Source organism: Canis lupus, chromosome 9, assembly GCF_048164855.1.
Source record: "Canis lupus baileyi chromosome 9, mCanLup2.hap1, whole genome shotgun sequence".
Lineage (NCBI taxonomy): Eukaryota > Metazoa > Chordata > Mammalia > Carnivora > Canidae > Canis > Canis lupus.
The window spans coordinates 45722876-45748197 of record NC_132846.1 but is presented as its reverse complement, the minus strand read 5'-3'; the positions used below and the strand labels follow the sequence as shown (position 1 = coordinate 45748197).

The 25322-nt window shown below is 39.9% G+C and overlaps 2 protein-coding genes across 5 annotated transcripts in view; both read left to right on the top strand.

The window, feature by feature from the left end:
* ADAM20 (ADAM metallopeptidase domain 20) overlaps window positions 1–22923 on the top strand; it is a 25760-nt gene extending 2837 nt beyond the window's left edge. Inside the window, exon 2 of the mRNA XM_072837748.1 lies at window positions 22782–22923. Coding sequence (XP_072693849.1) covers window positions 22782–22923 — 142 coding nt within the window. The remainder of the gene's footprint in view (window positions 1–22781) is intronic.
* Window positions 1–25322, top strand: part of LOC140640186 (disintegrin and metalloproteinase domain-containing protein 21-like) — a 31122-nt gene extending 5800 nt beyond the window's left edge. Inside the window, exons 1-2 of one of the 4 annotated variants that reach the window (XM_072839116.1) lie at window positions 20717–20872; window positions 22782–25322. In XM_072839116.1, the coding sequence (XP_072695217.1) occupies window positions 22923–25082 (2160 nt within the window). In that variant the 5' untranslated portion in view covers window positions 20717–20872; window positions 22782–22922 and the 3' untranslated portion in view covers window positions 25083–25322. Of the gene's footprint in view, window positions 1–20716; window positions 20873–20987; window positions 21008–21167; window positions 21191–22781 lie in introns of those variants that run through there. The other 3 variants (XM_072839119.1, XM_072839118.1, XM_072839117.1) reach the window with 3 other exon arrangements.

The window sequence follows — 25322 nt, the reverse complement described above, 5'->3', positions numbered from 1 at the left end:
CTGAGGTTACCAGTTCCTCATTTGAGTTCTGCCCAGCAGCTGGTCACTTGTGCTCCTTGTAAGTCTTGTTCCCTGCTCTGCAGAGGGTCTCCTTGAATCACCAGCACTCTGATAAACTCACTTTCTTTCCTGTGTTCCTCTTGCCCTAGGGCTATCAAGTGCTTTCAGTAGTTATTTCATTGTGATAGTCTGAGTTCTCTAGAAGCAGACGCTGAGAGTTTAGAGTACAGGATTTTGATAGGGAGGAACCACTGTGAAAAGGTGAGGAAGTCGGCTGTGTGATGAGAAATGGTACTACATTGCAGCCTTGGCCACCAGCAGCCAGTTCCTCTGGAATAAATATTGCCTGAAATGGGCCAAAATGGCCTGATCTTCACACCTTCCCTTGCTCATTCACTGTATCTGGAGTCCATGGGAATGGCAAGAGGTTGGCCACACTTCTTTGCAACTGAGGCTATTCCAAGGAGCTGACATCTGGAGGCTCTCTGTTGATTGTAATCCCTGCAGCTGTGCTCAGCAAACTTTCCTTGAAGGAGAATCCAAAGTGGCCTATTTGGATATTCCACGGTCTAGGCTTTGTACTGCCCTGATCCACTTTTCCATTTATGTTTTGGGAACAGCTCATCCAGGATTCTAATAGGCATCTCTGCCTATGAGGAACCTTACAAGAGGGAGGTTAATGAGATGAAACACAGTTCCTACTGCTGTGTTTGGTATTGGGGCTGAAATTGATACTTATTATTTCTTTTCTCCACTATCCTTTCTAGTTTTCCTCTCTTTTACATTGCATTCTGCTGGCTTTGGATGATAACCGTATGTCATTACTCAGGTCCTTGTTTCCAAGGCCCCTGAGTGTCTAGTCACCATTCTCAGACTGGGATTGCTGAATCTATCTATTTACAGTCACAATGGGACTGGAGAATACCAAGAAGCATTGAGGGAGATCACCTGGGTTCTACACATATTCTTTGTATCTCATGATATAACGGCAGCCCTACCTCTTCTCAGTGATTAGGCACGGTTACACCTGCCAAGACCATTGACACTGCTTCTTGCTATTGATGAAGGGACACAGGAGCCCAAAATGCCCAGGTAGCAGCTTTAGCTTATAATTCCATTGGGACTCTTTGTTCCCTGGTGAAAATGTGACTCTTTTGGGGACCAGAACCTCTAACCCTGGAGAGTTGAAGGGGACAGGAAGCACAGACCACCCTAATGGGTCATAGAGAATAGTGGTATGTAGTGCCACTCTGCTTCTAGTCCTTGGTTCCCAGACCCAAGAAAAGATCTTTGGTTCAGTGCATACAACCCACCCTGGAATGGTGTCTGTATTAGGGTTCCCCAGAGAAACAGAACCAGTAAGATATGGCATTTACATATTTACCCCTTCCCCAGAAGAAAACGTAAAGCCCTTCAGTGATTTTTACTCTTCTTGATATCCCATAACTTAAATACTATGATGTGAAATTAACAATATCCAAATGCTATGATATAAATTCAATTATCCCATGCTACATGATAAGGGAATAAGGAAAGAAAGAGGAAAATGGAAAGAAGACAATAGGATATATGAATACAAATGTATTCATGACAAAATAAAGAGGAAATAGTCATGATACTTACAGCCCTTGTTTCTATAACTGGCCACCTGGTTGCAGCTGGTATTTGTAACCATCTTTTACTCTCCACTCTATTCCCTTTGCCTTTGGCAAGCACTTCATCTGATCATAGCTCTTTATCTGATGGTGTGACCCAAACATTCCCTCTTAAAGAGTCTGGGCCATTAGTAGTCCTGCCTGGATTGGGTTGTTAAGAGTTTTCCACTGACCTTAGAAGCAGGGCATAGTAGTACAGAGAGACACACTAAGGGAGCTATATTCCAGATTCTCTTCTTTACCTTTTTACTCTGCCTTCCTTGCTGTGAAGTAGTAGTCCAATTTCCCTTTCGTTATCAAGGTCAATCACCCCAGCCATCACCATAACTCCCTTCACTGCCTGTTGATTCAGAGACATGAGGAGCCCAAAGTGGTCAGGTGGCAATCTTAGCTTCCAGTCGGTGGAATCATTGTTTGTCTCCTGGCAGAAGTATTCTTCCCTCCAGGACTAAGACCTCTAAGGCAGCAAAGCATGGAGTCATAAGGGTGGGAAGCAAAAGTTTTGCTAGTGAGTCATTAGGTTTAATAGTAAGTGGTGCCACTCCTATTTCCAACTCTTGATTCCTGGACCCATCCATGAATCTTATCTATGGAAGAAACAGCATCATATATTGGACACTAATTCAGGGCATATACAGCTTTCTGGAGAGCCTTGCCCTAGCCTTGCAAGATATTGCCACCTAGCTGGCACTGTCATTAGTCTTGAAAAGGCTTTTCCACCGTTCCAGTAAGACAGCTGCTTCAAGGTGGTGGGGAACGTGGTAAGACCAATGAATCCCATGACCATGGGCCCAGTGCCACACTTCTTTTGCTGTGAAGTGAGTTCCTTGATCAGAAGCAATGCTGTGTAGACTACAATGATGGTGAATAAGGCATTCTGTAAGTCCATGGATAGTAGTAGTTTTGGCAGAAGTTATTGTGTACAAGGAAGGAAAATCTGTATCCAGAGTGTCTAATACAGTAAGAATAAAACGTTGCCCCTTCCATAATGGAAGCAATCCAATATAATGAATCATCTTCTGACATGCAGGTAGCTGGCTGATAACCCCAGAGAATGGTGACATACTGGTGACTCAATGTTGGTCTCTGCCCCTGCAGATTGGTCAGTTAATGGTGGCTGTAGTCTGGTCATCCTTGGTGAGTGAAAATCTGTGTTGCTGCTTCAAGTGTAATTGCCACCCTGTAACCATAGCTACTTTGTTCATGACCCATTGGGTCATGGTGGGTGATTAAGGAAAGAGGTTGGTACCCACAGAATGGGTCGTTCTGCTTATTTTTTAAAAATTTAAATTCAATTTATTTAGCATATACTGTATTATTAGTTTCAGAGGTAGAATTTAGTGATTCATCAGTTGCATATAACATGCATTGTTCATTACATCATGTGCCCTCCTTAATGCCCATCCCACATTTATCCCATCCCCCTCCTGCCTCTCCTCCAGCAACCCTCAGTTTGTTTCCTATAGTTAAGAGTCTCTTATGGTTTGCCTCCCTCTCTGTTTTCATCTTATTTTATTTTTCCTTGTCTTCCCCTATGTTCATCTGTTTTGTTTCTTAAATTCCACATATGAGTGAAACCATATGATATTTTATTTTCTATGACTGATTTTGCTTAGCATAATACCTTCTAGTTCCATCCACATCATTGCAAATGGCAAGATTTCATTCCTTCTGTTGGCCAAGTAATACTCCATTGTACATAGTCTATCTGTGTATTAAAATCCTCTTCTGGGGTAACCCTTTGGTGACTACATGGGACAAAAATATGTTTGTGGTTTGTTTGGTTTTTTTTTTTTTTTGAGATCTTATTTATTTATTCATAAGAGACACAGAGAGAGATAGAGAGAGAGGCAGAGGGAGAAGAGCTCTCTGCGGGGAGCCGGATGCAGGACTTGATCCCAGGACCCTGGGATCACACCTGAGCCAAAGGCAGATGCTCAACCACTGAGCCACCCACGCATCCCTGTTCATGTTTTTTGGCCATTCAGAGAGGTCTATCTATATACCCCCTTTCCAAATTTCTTTGTTACTAATTTTCAAATCAAGTCCCTTCTATGTTCCTGATTATGCAGTCACAGCCCATGAACTGTTACGTAATTCCACATCTGGCCATTTCTCCTTCCAAGGAGAAATGCACTGCCCCAAGTTCTACCCACTGGTAGGATTTCCCTTCACCACTTCCTTCAGGGATGTCCTTGAGAGGGGCTGCAGTGCTGCAGCTGACCACATCCAGGTGTGCTTGTATATATCATACAGAACCATCTGTAAAGCAGGCCTGAGTCTTCTCTTCCCCTGTCAGCTGATCACAAGGAATTCCCCATGAAGCTATATGTGTAGGCTGGCAGAGAGAAGACAGTGGAGCAAGAATGGGGACTTTGGACATTTGGGCCACTTCTTCATGTAAGTGACTTCAGGGCCTGCTCAGGCCTGATTTTGAATATATACCTTCTATTTGGTGGAATGTTGGTGTGCAAGCCCACTTTTGGGTTGGTGAATACCCAGTTCATGGTGTTATCTCAGGTCACATGGTAACTTGGTAGCCCATGAGCAAGCATTCAGCTTCTACTGAGGCCCAGTAATAGACCAAAAGTTGTTTCTCAAAAGGAAAGTAGTTTTATGAAGGTGTTGGCAGAGTCTTGCCCCTAAATCTTAAGAGCCTGCATTGCAGTTCATCTCTAGAAACCTTCCCAAAGCTCCAAACAGCATCTTATCTGAAACTGACACTTCAAGCACCATTGAGTCTGCTGGATCATAAGGCCCAAGTGGAAGAGCAGCTTGCATAGTGGCCTGGACCTATGGCAGAGCCTTTTCTTTTTCTGGGCCCCACTTAAAACTAGCAGCTTCTCAGGTCACTTGGTAAATGGACTAGAGTAACACTCAAATGAGGAATATGTTGCCTCCAAAATCCAAAGAGGTATTGTGCTTCTTTCTTGGCTGTAGGAGAGCCAGCTACAACTTATTCTTCACCTTAGAAGGGATATCTCAACACACCCTACGTAACAGGACCCCTAAATATTTTGGGGTAGAAGTGAATTTTAGATTTATTTCCCACCCTGATGTGCAAGTGTCTTACTAATAAGCCTAGAGTAGTTGCTACTTCTCACTCACTAGGTCTAATCAGCATAATGTCATTAATGTAATGGACCAGTATGATATCTTGTGGGAGGGAAAGACAATCAAGATCCCTGCAAACTAAATCATGACCTAGGGATGGAGGGTTGCTATAACCCTAAAGAGGTATTTGTATATGTATTTCTGGCCATACCAGCAGAAATCACACTGCTTCTGGTGGGCCTTATGGACAGGTATGGAAGAAAAATGCATTTGCCAGATCAAAAACTGCATACCTAGGACCAGGGGATGTGTTAATTTGCTCAAACAGTGAAACAACATCAGGTACAGCAGCTGCAACTGGAGTCACCACCTGGTTAAGCTTACAATAAAATAATCCATTGGCATTCTCTAAGATTCATCTGTTTTCTGCACAGCCCAAATAGGAGAGTTGAATAGGAATGTGATGGGAATCACTACCCCTGTATCTTTCAAGTGGTGGCACTAATCTGCAATCTTTCTTGGGATGTGGTACTTAAATGGCTTCCAGTTGGCCTTTTCCACTGTAATAGCCCATATTCCACAGGTCAGGGAACCAATGTGAAGATTTTGCCAGCTGCTAAGTATGTCTATTCCAATTATACAGTCTACACCTGGGCAAATAACCATAGGATGGGTTCAGGGAGCCACTGAACCTACTGTGAAACAGACCTGGACCAATAACCCATTAATCACTGGACTTCCACAAGCTCTCCTACTGTGACTGGAGGGGCACAGTGACATTATGGGTCTTTTGGAATCAGTGTCAGTTCAGAGCTAATGTTTAGTAGTCTCTGAAAGGTATGATTATCTCCTTTTCCCCAATGTACAGCCCTGTTAAAAGGCCATAGGTCCCTCTGGGAGGCTAGGAGAAAGATTAGCCATATAAATTTTCATTGCTGTATCAAGGCCTTCCTAAAGGGTACCTGGCCTCCCATTCATTCAAGAGGTTCTTGGCTTCTAAACTGATTCAACTTGGGAATTGATTGAAGGACTGTCATTCACTGCTTTTATGACTTGAGTTAGACTCTGTTGACTTGACTTAGAACTTTTTGCTTATATAGATCAAATAAGAATTTCTGTTTCACTTCTAGGAATATCATGATTAACTAGACAGCACCATAGCTGTGCATGAGTCGGATTATTGTGATTGCTGCTTTGACTCTTTTGTTTATTATGGTAACCATGCCTACCTCGTCTTTGGTGGTTGAGTGCTGCCACTTGACTCCTGTTGCCCGTTGCCCTGGGATCCATATGTTCCCAATCTTTAAGGTTTTCCAATTGAGTGTCTGTGGTTCCCACTCTAAAGCCTAGCCTACAGAGAAGAGCCCCTGAAGAGCCCTCTTCAAGGGGCTCTTCAAGGATGCTGGACTCCCTTCACAAATTTATTCCTCAAAGCATTAGTCCTGTGGACCCTCAGTGTGGGTGAGTAGGTCTTAAATGAGTACACTGTAACATTACAGTCTCCCTACACCTCTGAACTCCTTCCTCTATATTAAAACAAAGCAGGTCAGCCATTTACAATTGGCCTTCTTTTGGTCCATGTTTCAGCCAATTAATCAACAAACTGTTAGAGCCCTTTCTAACTCCCCTGCAGCATTAAATGCAAAATCTCTGGTTAGTGATCCCATATCAATAAATTTGGCCTGACCCAACTTTGTGCTTCTTTCATGTTATCCCACATCCTCAATATCCATCCATGTTCCCTGGAGTCTGTTGGTATAAATTAGAAAACTTAAATAGTTCTTTTGGAGCATATTGTACCTCCTCATGGGTCATGTTTTGTATCTCACCATTAGGGGTCCTCTGGGATTTGACTCCAGTTATAGGTCTAGAAGCAAAGTGGGATGATGGGGATGGATCCTGAAGAGAATCAGCACTGTCTTGCATGCTGGTTATATCAGAAGAAATCATTACTGTTTCCTCAGGTAATACCAGGTTAGCCCCTCAAATGTAGATGAAGAAGCTGCTACCACCTACAGTGGAGGTAGAAAAAGCTCTTCCCCTGCAAAGAAGACTCATCAGAGTACAGGGGTTCAATGTTTCCAGCTTCATCAGAGTCTTCCCATATGTCCCTAGTCCCACTTACAGGATCTCATTCTTCCCCAATCAATGCCTTTGCTATAACAGTAAACACCTTGTGAAGCTGGGAGTTCAGCTTACATTGTAATACAGCTAATAACAAAATGAGGTTCTGTGTTTGATTTTCACCAGTTTCAGCCCTGTGGCTGAAGGAGATAAGATTCTCCTTCAGGGCACACATAGGAGCTCTTAGGTCATTTATGGGATGCTTGAGCTGAGAAATGGGATCCCTTAGTTCATCCTTTTCTTTCACTACTTGTCCAACAATGTTAGAGGCAACCAACCAATGGCATTATCCCTTAGTTTCCAAAAAATGTTCAGAAGTATCATATACAGCATCACTTATCTCTTTGCTTCATATAGTAGTTGATCAGAAGTACCTAGTGCAGATATTTTATGTATCTCTATACATAGCTCGCCATGGACTATTAGTCTTTATATAAGATTAGAGAGCCAGTTTCAGAAACCCCAGAACCAATTCAGAAAACTCATTCTTAAAATTCTGTTCCTCTAGAATCACTCCTGGTATCAAATCTGTATTAGAGTCCTTCAGAGAAATAGAACCAGCAGGCTATGTGCTTACATGATTATGGAGCCTAAGAAGTCTCATGATCTGCCATTTGCAAGCTGAAAGCAAGGGAAGCTGGTGGTATAATTTATTCTAAGTATAAAGGCCTAAGAATCAGTGGAGCATATGATTTAGGAGTCCATCTAAATCTGAAGGAGCAGTGATATCCAAGGGCAGGAGAAAATGGGGATGTCTCAGCTCAGAGAGAGAGAGCAAATTCACCCTTTTTCTGCCTTTTTGTTCTCTTTAGGTCCTCAGTGATTGGATAATGCACACTTGCATTAGTGAGGGTGACCTTCTTTACTCAGTTTATTGATTCAAATGCTGATCTCTTCCAGAATCAAATGCTAATCTCACCAGCACAGACACACCCAGAAATAATATTTTACCAGCTGTCTGGGCATCTCTTAGCCCTGTCAAGATGACACATAAAATTAACCATCACAGGGATGTTATATAGACTCCACGTCTCGAGGGGAGGAATGCCAAAGAATTTTCAGCCTTCTTTAATCTGCCAAATGTAGCATACTTTGTTGGTGAGATTAAAGAGAACATAGATTTGCATATAGTGCAGGGGGTAATGGCAACTGGTGAAACCGATATGGAGTCAAATTGGTTAATAGCCAGTGAAAACACATGCATTTAGCTTTGGACCCAGCAGTTCTTCTTCTGGAACTCTATCCCAAAGATATATTTCAAAACTATGAAATTACTTTGGTGTAAGGCTATTTATGGCATTATAATAGCAAAAGATTCAGGAGCCACACCAATGCCTACCCATAGAGGACTGATTGAATAAAATACGGTATTTCCACACCATGGATACATACAACTCTAAAAACAAATAAGCAAGATTTCCTTACAGTGATATCACATGATCTCCAAGACCTGTTCTTAGGGATAAAAAGCCAGATTTATGATATTATATATATATATATATATATATATATATGTATATGTATATGTATATGTATGTATATATATGCTGCTACTCTTTTTTGTAAGAAAGAGGATTGATTCAGAAAGGCACACTTAGGGCAGCCTGGGTGGCTCAGCGGTTTAGCACCACCTTTGGCCCAGGGTGTGATCCTGGAGACCCTGGTTTGAGTCCTGCGTTGGGCTCCCTGCATGGAGCCTGCTTCTCCCTCTCCCTGTGTCTCTGCCTCTCATTCTCTCTGTGAATAAATAATAATGAATAAATCAATAAAATCTTTTTTAAAAAGGCACACTTATTAGTTTATATTTGCAAAAAAAGATTGGAAAAATAAATCAAAATCTAATTACATGATTACTTAGAGGGGACTAGAGAGAATAAGATAAGAGACAGTCTAGGATACAAATAAGACTCGGTTATATGCTTTCAATTTAGGATCATGTAAATGACATATAAGCAAACATTGATTCCCAAAATACCAATTAATCAAAATGTATATTATGAACTTAAATGCATATCATGTTGATGACATAACCATACATATAAAAGAATTGTTTCAAGTGACTTTCAAATGCTGTTTTTTTATTTATAAGTGATAGTAATATTGGTATAATTATTTTAATTGTATTTGATATATAATATAAGGTAAAGCAAAAATAGTCACGTTAATGTAAGAGAAAAAAGTTACAAGTAAACAAGCCAAATAAAAGTTCATAATCTTCCATTTTGAAGGAAAATGTTAATATGAACTCATGATTTGTAATCAACTTTATTCATGCATAATTTACATATAATATCAGGAATGCATTCATTATAAGTGTAACAGTATGAAGAGATTTGACACATGTATACACATATATCAAGATATAGAACAATACCATACCACCCAAATTTCCTTGTGCGCCTTAGCACTACTCTTTTCTGCTTTATGCAGCCACTGATTTGATTTCTGTCACTATACAATATTGCCTATTCTAGAATTTCATATAAATTCAATCGAATGGTATTCTTTGGAGTCTTGCTTTGTTCACTCAGTAATTTCTTCCCCCTAAGATTCAACCATGTTGTTGCTCATAGCAGTAGTTTGTTCCCTTTTTTTTTTTTTAAATTTTTTTTTAAATTTATTTATGATAGTCACAGGAGAGAGAGAGGCAGAGACATAGGCAGAGGGAGAAGCAGGCTCCATGCACCGGGAGCCCGATGTGGGATTCGATCCCGGGTCTCCAGGATCGCGCCCCGGGCCAAAGGCAGGCGCCAAACCGCTGCGCCACCCAGGGATCCCAGTTTGTTCCCTTTTTATGCTGAGCAGTATTCCATTATATGATTCTAACAAAACTTGTTTTTTTCAGCCATCTGTTAAAGAATCTTTGGGATGTTTCCAGTATTTTGGCTGTTTTATGAATAAAGTACTGGACATGCATATACAGGTGTTTTGTAGAACATGTATTTAATTTCTGCTAGGTAAGAGGAGGATTATTGGACATAGAATAAGCCTCTATTTAATTTTGTAAGAAACTGCCAAAAATGTATTGCAAAGTGGTTGTAAAGTCATCAGCAAGGGATGAGAGCTCCAATTGCTCTATCCCCCAGACTTCTGGTACCCTCAGACTTCTAATCTTTACCATTTTAATTAGTATGTAATGGTATGTGATTGTGGTTTAACTTGTATTTCTCTGCTGACTAATGATGCTGAACATTTTTTCATGTGTTAACAATTTTTATGTCTTCCTTTGGAAGTGTTTTTACATTATGTATAGTTGAATATTTTCGCCCAACCATTTTCTTAGCAGTGTCCTTGGAAGAACAGAGAATTTTACTTTTGATTAAATCCATTTACCAGTTATTTTAAAGTTAGTGCTCTTTAGACACTGTATTAAAAGTCATTGCTAATGTTATCTTGATTTTTTTAAGAAGTTCTATTTTTTTTAGAAGTCTTACTGTTTTAACTTTTATAGTTGCATCTGTGATGCATCTTGAGTTTACTTCTCTATGCTATGAAAGATGATGGCAATTTTTTTTTCAATAAGAATATTTAGTTGTGCCGGAGTCACTATTAAAATGATTTTCAGGGACATCTGGGTGGCTCAGCGGCTGAGCATTTGCCTTCGGCTCAGGTCATGATCCTGGAGTTTCGAGATCGAGTTCCCACATCAGGGTGCCCGAGGGGGAGCCTGTTTCTTCCTCTGCCTATGTCTCTGCCTCTCTCTGTTTCTCATGAATGAATAAATAAATAAATAAATAAATAAATAAATCTTCTTAAAAAATAAAATGATTTTCATTTCCTCATTGAATTACCTTAGCAAATTTGCCATAAAAATCAATGGAGTATTTATGCATGGACCTCTTTCTCAACTCTCTCTTCTGTCTCATTGATCTGTGTGTCTTTGTTTATGCTGATGTTATACAGTCTTGATGAATAGGTAACATATTACCTATTCATAGATAAATCTTAGAATATATGCTGAGTGTTGATAATGCTGCTACAAATATTGCATGAATCTCTTTGAATTAGTATTTTTGTATCCTTTGAGTAAAAACTTAGTAGTTGCAGTTGCTGAGTCGTTCTTTTTAACTTTTTGAGGAATGTCTATACTGTTTACCAGAGTCGCTGCACCAGTTTGCATTTGTACCAACAGTGTTAAAAGGATTCCCCTTTGTCCACATCCTCACCAACACCAGTTGTGTCCTGTGTTGTTAATTTTCACCATTCTGACAGGTGTGAGGTGATATCTCAGCCATAAAAAAAAAAAAAGAAAGAAATCTTGTCATTTGCCACAACATAGAAGGAGCTAGAGAGTATTATGCTAAGCGAAATAAGTTCATCAGGGAAAGACAAATACCATATGATTTCACTCATATGTGGAACTTAAGAAACCAAACAAACATGGAGGTAGAAAGGAAAACCATGAAACAGACTTTAAACTATAGAAACAAACTGATGATTACCAGAAGGACGTTGCGGGGGGGGGGGGGGGGGGGGGGGGGGGGGGCGTCGGAAATTGGTGAGAACAATCAAGTAAACAATCAAAGAAGCCAAATAAAATTTCATAATCTTTCATTTTGAAAGAAAATGTTAATATGAACTCATGATTTTTAAAACTTAAATTCAATTAATTAACATAGAGTGCATTATTAATTTCAGAGGTGGAGCTTAATGATTGATCAGTTGCATATCACACCCAGTGCTCATCCCTACATGTGCCCTCCTTAATGCCCATCACCCAGTTACCCCATCACCCACCCACCTCCCTTCCAGCAACCCTCAGTTTGTTTCCTATGGTTAACAGTCTCTAATTGTTTGTCTCCCTCTCTGATTACATCTTGTTTTATTTTTCCTTCCCTTCCCCTATGATCCTCTGTTTTGTTTTTTATTTATTTTTATTTTGTTTTAATAATGAGGTTTTTTTTTTAAAGATTTTATTTATTTATTCAGAGAGAGAGAGAGAGGCAGAGACACAGGCAGAGGGAGAAGCAGGCTCCATGCAGGGAGCCCGACGTGGGACTTGATCCTGGGTCTCCAGGATCACACCCCGGGCTGCAGGCGGTGCTAAACCGCTGCACCACCAGGGCTGCCCCTGTTTTGTTTTTGTTTTAAAATTTTTTTTATTTATTTATGATAGTCACAGAGAGAGAGAGAGGCAGAGACACAGGCAGAGGGTGAAGCAGGCTCCCTGCATCGGGAGCCCAACGTGGGATTCGATCCCGGGTCTCCAGGATCGCGCCCTGGGCCAAAGGCAGGCGCCAAACCGCTGCGCCACCCAGGGATCCCATGTTTTTTAAATTCCACTTATGGAACTCATGATTTTTAATCAACTTGATTCACGTATAATTTACAGACAGTGTTGTATGGGAAGTGTTGAATCACTAATTTCTACACCTGAAACTAATATTACACCGATTTTAACTAATTGGAATTTAAATAAAAACTTGAAACAAAATGTGCTGAGTGAAAAAAGCAGCTAAAAAGAATACATATTATTTGAATTTATATGAAATCCTAAAATGGGTAATATTCTAGAATGACAGACATATCAGTAGCTGCGTAAGGTAAGGTGTAAGGAAGGGGGTTAGCTGCTGGAGGGCATAAAAATTTTTGAGGATAATTGTCTAGTTCCTTTCAAAATTGTTTTGGTTAAGGTAGGTCATTTACATTTCCATAAGTTTTTTTAAATTTATTTTTAAATATTTTATTTATTTATTAGAGAAAGTGCAGAAGTAGGGGGAGCAGTAGGCAGAGGGAGAGAGAGAAGCAGGCCTCCTGCTGAGCAAGGAGCCTGATGCAGGGCCCCATCCCAGGACCCTAGGATCATGACCTGAGCTGAAGGCAGACACATAACCCACTGAGCCACCCAGGCATCCTTCCTTGTGCTACTTATAGTTATATCCTCTTCCAATCCAGAACTCCCGTTAATTACGGATCTATTTTGTTATTGTAGTTTTGTCTCTTCCAGAATGTCATATCAATGGAATCATAGTGTGTAAGCTTCTGCAGCTGACTTCTTTCACACAGCATAACATCTTTGAGGTTGCTCCACACTGTTGACTGTATCAAGAGTTCACACCTCTTGTTGCTGAGTAGTATTCTGTTGTATAGATGTGCCACTATCTGTTTATCGATTCACTCTTTGAGTGGAATCTGGGTTGTTTCCAGTTTTTGACTATCACAAATAAAGTTGCCAAGAACATTAGTTAGTATACAGAATTTGTGTAAACATAGACTTTCATCTTTCCAGTCCCACCCAGGAGTGAGATTTCTGGGTTACATGGTGAGCAAATGTTTAAATTTACAAGAAACTGTCCAACTGTCTTCCCGAGTGTACAACTACATTTTCACCAACAATGAGAGTTCCAATTGCTTGGTATCTTCAACTAGCACTTAGTATCGTCAGTTATTTTTTAACCATCCAAAAGGGTGTGTAGTAGTATCTCATGATAGTTTTAATGCACATTTATAGCAAGAAGTTGCTGGGGCTGAGGCCAAAAAGGTGTTCTCTAGGATTTTGATGGATTCCTGTCTCACATTTAGGTCTTCCATACATTTTTAGTTTATTTTTGTGTATGATATAAGAAAATGGTCCAGTTTCATTTTTCTGCATGTGGGTGTACAATTTTCCCAGTACCATTTGTTGAAGACTGTCCTTTTTCCATTGGATAGTCTTTCCTCCTTTGTCTAATATTAGTTGACCAGAGTTGAGGGTCCGTTTCTGGGTTTTCTATTCTGTTCCATTGATCTTATGTATCTGTTTTTGCATCAATATCATGCTGTCCTGGTGGTCACAGCTTTGTAATATAGCTTGAGGTCTGGAATTGTGATGCCTCCAGCTTTGGGTGTTTTTTTTTTTTCTTTCCAACATTGCTTTGGCTATTCGGGGTCTTTTCTGGTTCCATACAAATTTTAAGATTGTTTCTTCCAGCTCTGTGAAAAATGTCAATGGTATTTTGATAGAGATTGTACTGAATGTATAGATTGCTCTGGGTGGCATAGACATTTTAACAATATCCTTCCAATCCATGAGTATGGAACGATTTTCCATTTCTTTGTGTCTTCATCAATTTCTTTCATAAGTGTTCTATGATTTTCAGAGCCCAGATCCTTTACTTCTTTGGTTAGGTTTATTCCTTGGTATCTTAGGGGGCTTGGTGCAACTGTAAATGGGATCGATTCCTTAATTTCTCTTTTTTCTGTCTCATTGTTAGTGTATAGAAATGCAGCTGATTTCTGTGCGTTTTATATCCTGTGACTTTGCTGAATTGCTTGCTGTAGGAGTTTTAGCAATTTTGGGGTGGAGTCCTTTGGGTTTTCCACACACAGTATCATGTCATCTGCGAAGAGGGAGAGTTTGACTTCTTTGCTGATTTGGATGACTTTTATTTCTTTTTGTTGTCTGATTGCTGAGGCCAGGACTTGTACTATGTTGAACAACAGTGGTGAGAGTGAACACCCTTGCCATGTTCCTGACCTTAGGGGAAAAGCTCTCGGTTTTTCCCCATTGAGAATGATATTCCCTGTGAGCTTTTTGTGTATGGCTTTTATGATATCGAGGTATGTTTCCTCTATCCCTACACTGTGGAGAGTTTTAATCAAGATAGGATGCTGTATTTTGTCAAATGCTTTTTCTGCATCAATTGAGAGGAGCACATGGTTCCTGTTCTTTGTTTTATTAACATAGTGTATCACATTGATTGATTTGTGGATGTTGAGCCACCCTTGTATTCCAGGAATAAATTCCACTTGGTTGTGGTGACTAATCCTTTCGATGTACTGTTGGATCCCATTGGCTGGTATCTTGGGGAGTATTTTGACATCCATGTTCATCAGGGATATTGGTCTATAATTCTTGTTTTTGGTGGGGTCTTTGTCTGATTTTGGGATCAAGGTAATGCTGGCCTTATTCTATTTGGAAGTTTTCCTTCCATGTCTATTTTTTTGAAACAGCTTCAGAAAAATAGGTATTAATTCTTCTTTAAATGCTTGGTGGGCAGCCAGGGTGGCTCAGCGGTTTAGCGCTGCCTTCAGCCCAGGGCGTGATCCTGGAGACCCGGGATCGAGTCCCACATTGGGCTCCCTGCGTGGAGCCTGCTTCTCCCTCTGCCTGTGTCTCTTACTCTCTCTCTCTGTCTCTCATGAATAAGTAAATAAAATCTTAAAGAAAAATAAATTCCCCTGTGAAGCCATCGGCCCTAGACTCTAGGAGATTTGTTTATTACTGTTTCAATTTCTTTGCTGGTTATGGGTCTGTTCAGGTTTTCTATTTCTTCCTGTTTCAGTTTTGGTGGTTTACAAGTTTCTAGGAATGCATCTATTTCTTCTAGTTTGCATAATTTATTGGCATATAGTTTCTCATAATGTGTTCTTGTAATTGTATTTCTTTGGTGTTGGTTTTGATCTTTCCTTTTCATTCATGATTTTATTAATCTGGGTCCTTTCTCTTTTCTTTTTGCTAAGTCTGGCTAGGGGTTTATTGATCTTATTAATTTTTTCAAAGAACTAGCTCCTGACTTTATTGACCTGTTCTTTTGTTTTCTGTTCTGTTGATTTCTACTCTAATCTTTATTTCTCTCCTGCTTGAGTTAGGCTTCATTTGCTCTTCTTTCTCTGGCTCCTTCAGGTATAAGGTTAGCTTGTGTATTTGGGCTTTTTCTAATTTTTTGAGAGGCTTGTATTAAAATATACTTCCCTTTTAGGACCACCTTTGTTATATCCCAACGGTTTTGAACAGTATGCTTTCACTTTCGTTAGTTTGCATGAAACTTTTTAATTTCCTGGTTGACCCATTCATTCTTTTAAAAAAAAAAAAAAGATTTTATTTAGTTATGAGAGAGAGAGAGAAAAAAAGAGAGAGAGAGAGACAGAGACAGAGAGGCAAGCTCCACATAGGGAGCGCAACGCGGGACTCGATTCCGGGTCTCCAGGATCAGGCCCTGGGATGGAGGCGGCGCTAAACGGCTGAGCCACTCAGGCTGCCCTGACCCATTCATTCTTTAGTAGGACGCTGTTTAGCCTCCAACTGTTTGAGTTCCTTCCAAATTTCCTCTTGCAATTGAGTTCAAGTTTCAAAGCATTGTCGTCTGAAAATATGCAGGGAATAATACCAATCTTTTGGAATTAGTCGCGACCTGATTCATGATCCATTATGGGGAAAGTTCCACGTGCACTCTAGAAGAATGTGTATTCTGTTGCTTTAAGAATGGAATGTTCTGTATGTATCTGTGAAGTCCATCTGGTCCAGTGTGTCATTTAAAGCCCTATTTCTTTCTTGATCTTATGCTTTGATAATCTGTCCATTGTTTTTGGCAGGTCTGTGACAACTTCTCTTAATTTTCCTTCATCTGAAAATGTCTTGATTTTTTCTTCATTTCTGATGGATATTTTTACTGTACATAAAATTCTGGATTAATATTTTGTTTTAGCTCTTGTGGAATATTTTGATATTTTCTTCTCACCTCTGTGGTTTTTAATGAGAAATCTACTATTTTTCAAAACATTTTCCTCTGTAGGTAAGCATTAGGCAGATGTTTTTCTCTTAAAATCTTAAAGATTTTTTCTTTGTCATTAGTTTTCAAATGTTTTATTACGATGTGTTGCTCTCTGGATTTCTTTGAGTATATTCTGTTGGTTCCCTCAGTTTCTTGAATATGTTATTACTTTTGCTAAATTTGAGCAATCTTCAGCCATGATTTCTTTGGGAACTTTTCAACCTTGCCCTATTTTTCTCTTTTTCTGCAACTGTGATGACATGAGTGTTAGATCTTTTGTTATAGCCTTCAGGTACCACAGGCTCTTTACATTTTTTCCAACCTATTTTCTCTCTGCTTTTCAGAGTTATTACCAAATCTATGGTATGACAGACTATGATCATAGCTCTCTATGATCAAGTTCACCATTTATTTTTCTCTATTTTGTTGTTAGGCCATCCAGTGACTTTTGGCTTTAGGTTTTATATTTTTCAGTTATAAAGTTTTCATTATTTTTTCTTTCTTATACTTCTGTGATGAGACTTTAAATTTCTGCAAATTTTTTCAACTGTTTTGACCATATTTGTTATTGCCCATTGAAGCATTTTTATGATTGCTGTTTCAAAACCCTAATCAGAACATTCTAACTTCTGCATCATCTCAGAGTTGGCATCTACAGATTGTCTTTTCTCATTTAAGTTGAAACTTTCTTAGTTCTTTGTATGACAGGTAAATTTTCATTTGATTCTGAACATTTTTTTGGGTGCTGTATTTTGGGATACTGCACCATCAGAGGAAGTATTGCATTGTTATTGCTAGATGATGGTAGATGTCCAGGTTTAAGCTGACCTGCCAAGAGGAAGGAGAAGCTCATACTGTTAAGCTGTGGGAGTTTACTCTTGCCCCTCTTGGCCTCTTCTGACGTCACTCTTGCTGGGAAGTTGAAGGATGCCATATTATTGCTGCCCAAGTGGCCTCCACTAATTGTTGAATGGGGGCCTCATTACTATATGGTGAGAAGGAAAGTCTTGGAACTCTATTTGACCTTCTCTGACACTACCTCAATCAGGGGCTTGAGGCTCCTCATTAGAAGTGTGATGGATATATATTTTTTAATGAGTTTTTTTCTTTAAGATTTTATTTATTTATTCATGAGAGACACACACAAACACAGAGAGAGAGAGAGGGAGGCAGAGAGAGAAGCAGGCTCCTCGCAGGGAGCCCAATGTGGGACTCGATCCCAGATTCCAGGATCACGCCCTGAGCTGAAGGCAGATGCTCAACCGCTGAGCCACCCACGTGTCCCTGTGATGGATATTTAAGCCTCATGTGGCCTATGTTAATGAGAATGCATGTGGGGTTACAATTTTTCTCATGACATTTGGCTGGAGTAGGACAGTTATTCTCTAAAAGATTCCCAGCTAGGCTAATCATTTCTTGGTCCTCTGGTTAGAGACAACAAACTTGTCTTGCGGCCTTTTGGGGGCCTTTTATTCCTTTTTTTTTTTTTTTTTTGGTCTGTGTCTATTTCATTTTAAGGTTATAGGTTTCTCCACACGCAATGGGGTTAAAAGAAAATGCAGAGAAATCACTGCTATATATTCCTTAGGTCCCAATATCCTTAGCTGATTTGTGTTCTTTTTTGCACCTTTCTGAACTATCTTAGTTTTGTATATAAAATTGGTGTTTTAACTTGAAGTGAGCAAGAGCAATAGGGCTAAGAGTGTTTATCTTTTCTAGAAACAGAAGTCCTTAATGATATTTTAATTTTTAAAAAAGATTTTATTTATTTGACAGAAAAACACAAGTGGGGGGAGTGGAAGGCAGTGAGAGGAGGAGAAGCAGGCTCTCTGCTGAGCAGGCAGGCTGAAGCGGGGCTCAATCCCAGGACCCTGAGATCATGACCTGGGCTGATGGCAGACACTTAAGACAGCCATCCAAGAGCCCCCTTAATGCTATGTTTTAAAAGAAATGAACATTACTGCTTCTTTCAGCAAGAGAGATCAAGTCAAAACTACTTTCGGAAGCTTTCACTCCTTCCCCACCTTTATTTTTCCCAGGATATTTTTCTATCAGAAGCAGGCACTCTGGTCTTTGCTACTAAAACTTTTCCAGGATTGAGCTCCTGTAGTTTTCTTGTCTCTCATTTCTTGGGATAGGTTTTCCTCATTGTTAATCATCTCTGGTATAGGAGCAAAGTTTACCACTGAGTTCAGTTGTAGACAAGACTTTTTAAATGTACTTTTCTTTCTTTTTTTAAAGATTTTTTAATAATAAATTGAAATATTTAAGAATATTTATTTATTCATGAGAGACACACAGAGAGAGGCAGAGACATAGGCAGAGGGAGAAGCAGACTCCCTGTGAGGAGCCTAATATGAGACTTCATCCCAGGACACCAGGATCACAACCTGAGCCAAAGGCAGACGCTCAGCCCCTGAGTCACCCAGGTCCCTTTAATATATCTTTCTTAAGATGGAGGTTGTCTCCCGGTCAGAATGGCTAAAATTAACAACACATGAAACAACAGGTCTTTGTGAGGATGCAGACAAAAAGGATCCCTCTTGCACTATTGGTGGGAATCAAACTGGTGTAACCACTCTGGAAAACAATATAGAGGTTCCTCAAAAAGTTAAAAATAGGTTACCTGGGTTCCAGCAAATTCTTGGTTTCAGCTCAGGTCATGGTCTCAAGGCCCTGGGATGGAGCCCCACATTAGGCTCTATGCTCAGTGGGGAGTCAGCTTGAGGATTCTCTCTCTGCCCCTCTTCCCACTCACACTCTTTCTAAAAGAAAATAAATCTTAAAAAAAAAAAAAATAGAACTACCATGACCCAGCATTGCACTACTAGGTATTTATCCAAAGGATAAATATGTTAACTAAATTGCCTTTTTTAAAAAAATATTTTATTTATGTATTCATGAGAGACACACAGAAAGAGAGGAGGCAGAGATATAGGCAGAGGGCAAGCGGGCTCCTCACAGGGATCACGCCCTGAGCCGAAGGGAGACGCTCAGCTGCTGAGCCACCCAGGCGTCCCAACTAAGTTAAATATAAACAAAGAATTAAAAAAAAAAAAAAAAGAATCCTCAATACTGAGAAGGTGTTTTGAAACAGAAATGAAGGAAGACATTCCATACCATTTACACAGGGGGTTTTATTCAGGGTAGCTTGCTGACAGGTGGATTGAATAGGCAACGATCCTGGCACTAAGCAGCTAATCTCCACAAAGTCAAGACCATAACCCACAGATTAATAGAGTAAAGGGCGATTATCTAAAGTGGTGCTATCTGTGCACCAGAGGAACGATCAGAAGGCTTCCCATATTCTGGTCAGGGCATACATTAATCTATACAAGACCTGGAACACAGAGCCCAGGGGGAGGTCATTGCAGAGACATAAACAAGATGTGGGCCAAAGATAGAGTCAGTATTGTCAGCACTCCTACAGGAGATTTCTGAGAAAACCAGCATGAATCAAAGAAACTTTCTGAGAGGAAACAGAAAAGGATTGTCATTAAAAATAGTTCCACTTGCTAGTTATAGAGCTCTGAAGCTACTAGTTAAATTGGCAGGTAGCAAGATTCATTGCCAAGAATCCTTTTAAAATAGAATCTACTCAGAGTTAGCTGTAATCTTTTATTGAATTTTTATTCTATGTAATATTTATATAATTAAAGTCATCTAATAGATGATATACTTTGTCAAATATTGTGTCATAAATTCTCTAGCAATTTCGAGAATCTTTTTCTCAAAACCAATTTATTTTTTTTTTTTTTTTTTTTTCTTTTTTTTTTTTTTTTTTTTTTTTTTTTTTTTTTTTTTATTATTTATTTATGATAGTCATACAGAGAGAGAGAGAGAGAGAGAGAGAGAGGTAGAGACATAGGCAGAGGGAGAAGCAGGCTCCATGCACCGGGAGCCTGACGTGGGATTCGATCCCGGGTCTCCAGGATCGCGCCCTGGGCCAAAGGCAGGCGCCAAACCGCTGCACCACCCAGGGATCCCTCAAAACCAATTTAATAGGAGGTAAAATTTTTAACACTTGTGTAATAAAACAATGTAAAGTAACAAAGTTATAAACTATATAATAAAAATTATTGAATATGATAAATATAAAGGGAATTACAGTATACCAATGTTGTCTAGATTATCCCAAAAATACTTGATACTGAATGTAGAATCTGATCTTGACCTACAAAATTACTATAGAACTTAGTTCCATAGTGAAAAGTGATTACACAGTCTAGATCAACACAGTAGCATGAGCAAAATCATGAAGCAGAAATGAAGCTACCTTGTATGAGGACAGAGAATGGAGCTGCGGAGGCTATCCAATTCCAATGATATTGAAGTTGTATAGAAAATAGTGGAGCCAGAGCAGGTTATCCTTGACAGCCAATTGTTTCTGAAGTGAAAAATTCTTGTTGCTAAGCAACTAAATCTAGAACTTAGCTGGGAAATAAAAGGAAGAGAACTTCTGTTTCCCTTTGTTATGTGAGGTCAACTACCAATCTTTTTCACTGAAAAGTATGGTACAAACCATCACAAAAGAAAAGGCCATGGAAACAATAGCTTCTTCTGTTGGTAAGTCATCTGTTAAGTTTGGCTCTCTGCATGAGTTGGTGGTCAGAGCAGTACCTTGGATAATGTGAATTTTCTTAATTTTTGTTTTGTTTTCCTTTTTGAGCATGGCCAGGGGGTGGTGGTAAGGTGCTTCAGGTAAAGTGACCAATTATTCCAGTTTGCCTCAGAGTAAGGGAATTGCTGGGATGTGGGGCTTTGAGTTTTAAGACTGGGACAATCCTGGGTAAATTAGAATGAGTTGGTCACTCTTACTGCCAGTAAGGAACAGATGAAATAGAGCTGAAAGAAGGGACATTAAAAGAATCCGTCTGCATGTAGGTAAGAGATGTGATGTGAACAGAAGATGAGAGGCTACCACCTGAATCTATAGAGAAGGATTACTTTTTTTTTTTTTTTTTCTGAGACTGGAATATGGAGTGGAATAGAAGAGATGTAGAAATGGCATTGGGTTCAGATAAGTTTGTAATGTTGAAAATCCTACAAAGCATTTTGTCTTTAGATTTGGCATCACTATAGATATATATTTTTTACTGGATTGAAGAGTAAGAAATCCATTTTATACTGTGATCCAGTGGCCACACATACGCAAACACCCCCAAAACTTTACATATGAATTGCTATGGAACTTCTAGGAATGTCCTCCGATATTTTTATTCCATTTCTTTAAAGAAAAAACTGCAGGTCAGGATCCATTAAATTGATTTCGTGACTCTCTAATGAGTCAGACACTGGTGACAGATGGGAAAACTGCATATTGCACGATGGAGTAAGAGGAGAGAGGCACAGGTAGAGGTCTTTAGGAATTTGAAATAGCTGTAGGGAAAGAAAGAGTTGATAAAACATATAGAGGAGGGCTGTTGTTTATTTTGATATTCCAATAATGTTAAAGAATTTGGACTTTTTAAAGATTTTATTTATTTATTTATGAGAGACACAGAGAGAGAGAGAGAGAGAGAGAGAGAGGCAGAAACATAGAGAGAGAAGCAGATTCCATGCAGGGAGCAAATGTGGGACTCGATCCCCGGACCCTGGGATCACACCCTGGGCCAAAGACAGGTGCCCAACAGCTGAGCCACCCAGGTGTCCCAAAGAATAGGGATTTTTAATGACACTACCACACAATATTAATGCAGGGTGATGTTCTTGTAGGAGTTTGGGTCTCTGAAGTCCTCGGAATAATAAAATGAAGACAATGAGTATGGCTCAAAGATTCTAGCAGAATTTTCCTATTGTTGTCTGCTCTCAAGATGAAACATGGTTTATAGAGCTTAGCAGCAACACTCTATTTCTATTGGCTCTTCTCACTTTCCATCCTCCCATTCACAACAATTCCCACTCCATAATAAATAACAAACACACAAGAAAGCTATAGAGAGCAAATCTGGAAATTAGGATCTCACCCAATTCAGAAATCTTTGTCCTTGGAAGTTTTCATATGATTGAATTTGTCTATGAGCTTTGCTGTTCCCTTGTGGGATACTTGCATCTTGGAATAAAGTGCCTATTACTCAGGTGGATCTAAGTTCTCTAGGCAGCTTTGATAGTCAAAGAGGCAAGTATCAATAGTTATGCAGGGGCAACAGGCATAAACCAACATGGTCTTGGACAAATTGAGATACAGAGTCCCCCTACTCTGAAGTCTCTTTAACTTTTTATAGTGGAGATTTTTCATACCACCTATATGGATTGAGATAATTGTATAATGAAAACCCCCATACCTATCGTCCAACTTTCACAATTATAAACATATGGCCAATATTTTATCTATACCCTTCTAAATTCTCACCTCCATTTATTGAAAGTCCAAAGCATTTTCTTAATTCACTAATCACTTTTTTGCTGTTTGATTTTTTTCCCATTTTCCTTACCCAATCCCATCACACCCCCATCCTTTTATTTTCACTTTCAGCTCTGCAGCTTTGATGCCCAACTCTGCCCAAACACAGATCCTTAAAGGTCAACTCTACACAATGACCAATGCGGAAGAAGCAGACCAGCAGTGCCTCACGGTTTTTCCCTGGACCGATGGCTCTGGAATGGCAGCTCCATAATGGTGGCTGGTGAGGCTGAGGTGCCCATGAGAGTTCTCTTGCTGTTCTGGGTTGGAATGTCTCTATTCCCTTCTGGCTTCTCTCAGGCTGGGCCCTCCCAATACCTCAGATCTCCAGAAGTGGTGACCCCTTTAAAGGTGACTGATAGGGGCAGAAGTGCAAAATCTCCAGGCTGGCTCTCCTACAGCCTGAAGTTTGGAGGCCAGAGACACATTGTCCACATGAGGGTCAAGAAACTCTTGGTTTCCAAACACTTCCCTGTGTTCACCTACACGGACCAGCACGCCCTCCTCCAGGATCAGCCTTTTGTTCCTGATGACTGCTACTATCATGGTTATGTGGAAGGAATCTCTGAGTCCCTGGTTGCCCTCAGTACCTGTTCCGGAGGTTTTCGAGGAATGCTACAGATTAATGACCTTGCTTATGAAATTGAGCCCATCAGGCACTCTACCAAATTTGAACACTTGGTTTATGAGATAAACACTAATGAGACACAGTTCCCAACTATGAGATGTGGCTTAACAAAGAAGGAGATAGCACTCCAACAGGTGAAATTTGAAGAGGTTAAGAAGTCAACTCTGAAACAAAATTCTAATGATAAATTATGGACCCACTCATGGTTTTTGGAGCTGGTTGTGGTGGTAGATCACAATTTCTTAATTTATTCTCAAAGCAACTTCTCAATGGTGCAGGAGGATGTATTTCTTGTTGTCAACATAGTGGATTCCATTTATCAGCAGTTGGGTACTTATGTGATTTTGATTGGGATTGAGATTTGGAATCAAGGAAATGTTTTCCCAATGATAAGCATAGAACAGGTTCTGGAGGACTTCTCTAAGTGGAAGCAAATCAGTCTTTCCCAGCTACAGTATGATGCTGCACATTTTTTCATAAAAAACCCACTTATAAGTGTACTTGGTATAGCCTATGTTGCAGGAATATGTCGTCCTCCTATTGATTGTGGGGTTAATAATTTCCAAGGAGACTCTTGGTCTCTTTTTGCCCTCACTGTGGCCCATGAGTTAGGACATACTTTGGGTATGTGGCATGATGAAGAATTCTGTTTGTGTGAGCAAAGTGGTTGCATCATGAATGCTATGAGAGTACCAGCAGAGAAATTCACCAATTGTAGTTATATAGATTTTACAAAAACCACTTTAAACCAGGGATCATGTCTACACAATATTCCACATCCAGGGGAAGTCTTTACATTGAAGCACTGTGGGAATGGCGTGGTTGAAGGAGAAGAGGAATGTGACTGTGGATCTATAAAGCAATGTGAACAAGATCCTTGTTGTCTATTGAACTGCACTCTGAGGCCTAGGGCTGCTTGTGCTTTTGGGCTTTGTTGCAAAGGCTGCAAGTTCATGCCATCAGGGGAACTCTGTAGACATCAGGTCAATAAATGTGACCTTCCAGAGTGGTGCAATGGGACATCCCATCAGTGCCCAGAAGATGTATATGTGCAGGATGGGATTCCTTGTGGTGACGATGCCTACTGCTATGAAGGGAGATGTAATAACCATGACAAACAGTGCAGGGAGATTTTTGGTGAAGGAGCAAAGAGTGCATATCAGAGTTGCTATCAAGAAATCAACTCCCTGGGAAACCGTTTCGGCCACTGTGGTATAAGTGGCACGACATACCTAAAATGTAATATCTCCGATATCTTTTGTGGAAGAGTTCAGTGTGACAATGTGACAAATATTCCCCATCTGAGAGATCATTCTACTCTGCAGCAAACTCACATCAATGGTGTCACCTGCTGGAGTATTGATTATCACTTGGGAATGGACACACCTGATGTTGGTGAAGTAAAAGATGGCACCATGTGTGGTACAGGAAAGATCTGCATACGCAAGAAATGTGTCAGTTTGTCTCTCTTGTCACAAGTCTGCCTGGCTGAGACCTGCAACATGAGGGGCATCTGCAATAATAAACATCACTGCCACTGTGGCTATGGGTGGTCCCCACCCTATTGCCTACACAGAGGTTATGGAGGTAGTGTTGAGAGTGGCCCAGCATCTGCCAAAAAAGGTTTTTTGCTACTAGTTGTGAGTCTTATTTTATCTGTTTTGCTTTTATTGTCAACTGCTGTATTTATATACCATAGAAAAACTTTCGGTCTCAAGGAGACTAAGGCTCAGTCTTCAGGTTAGGAAACTGCCTCCATTTTAATATCCTGTGCAATATTAAGTTTTACTCTCTTGGCAGTGAAAATGTTACTACATGCCTGGAACTGAGCACATTTCTGACTATACAGAAAAATGCAGGGACCTTCCCTTTTGTCAGTATCAGAAACATCAGAAACATTGCCATTAAGCAAAGGTAATTCCTAACGTCTTCCTGTCAGTAGACAGTTCGTTTTAAGCAGCAAATAAAGCTCCATTTCCCCTAAA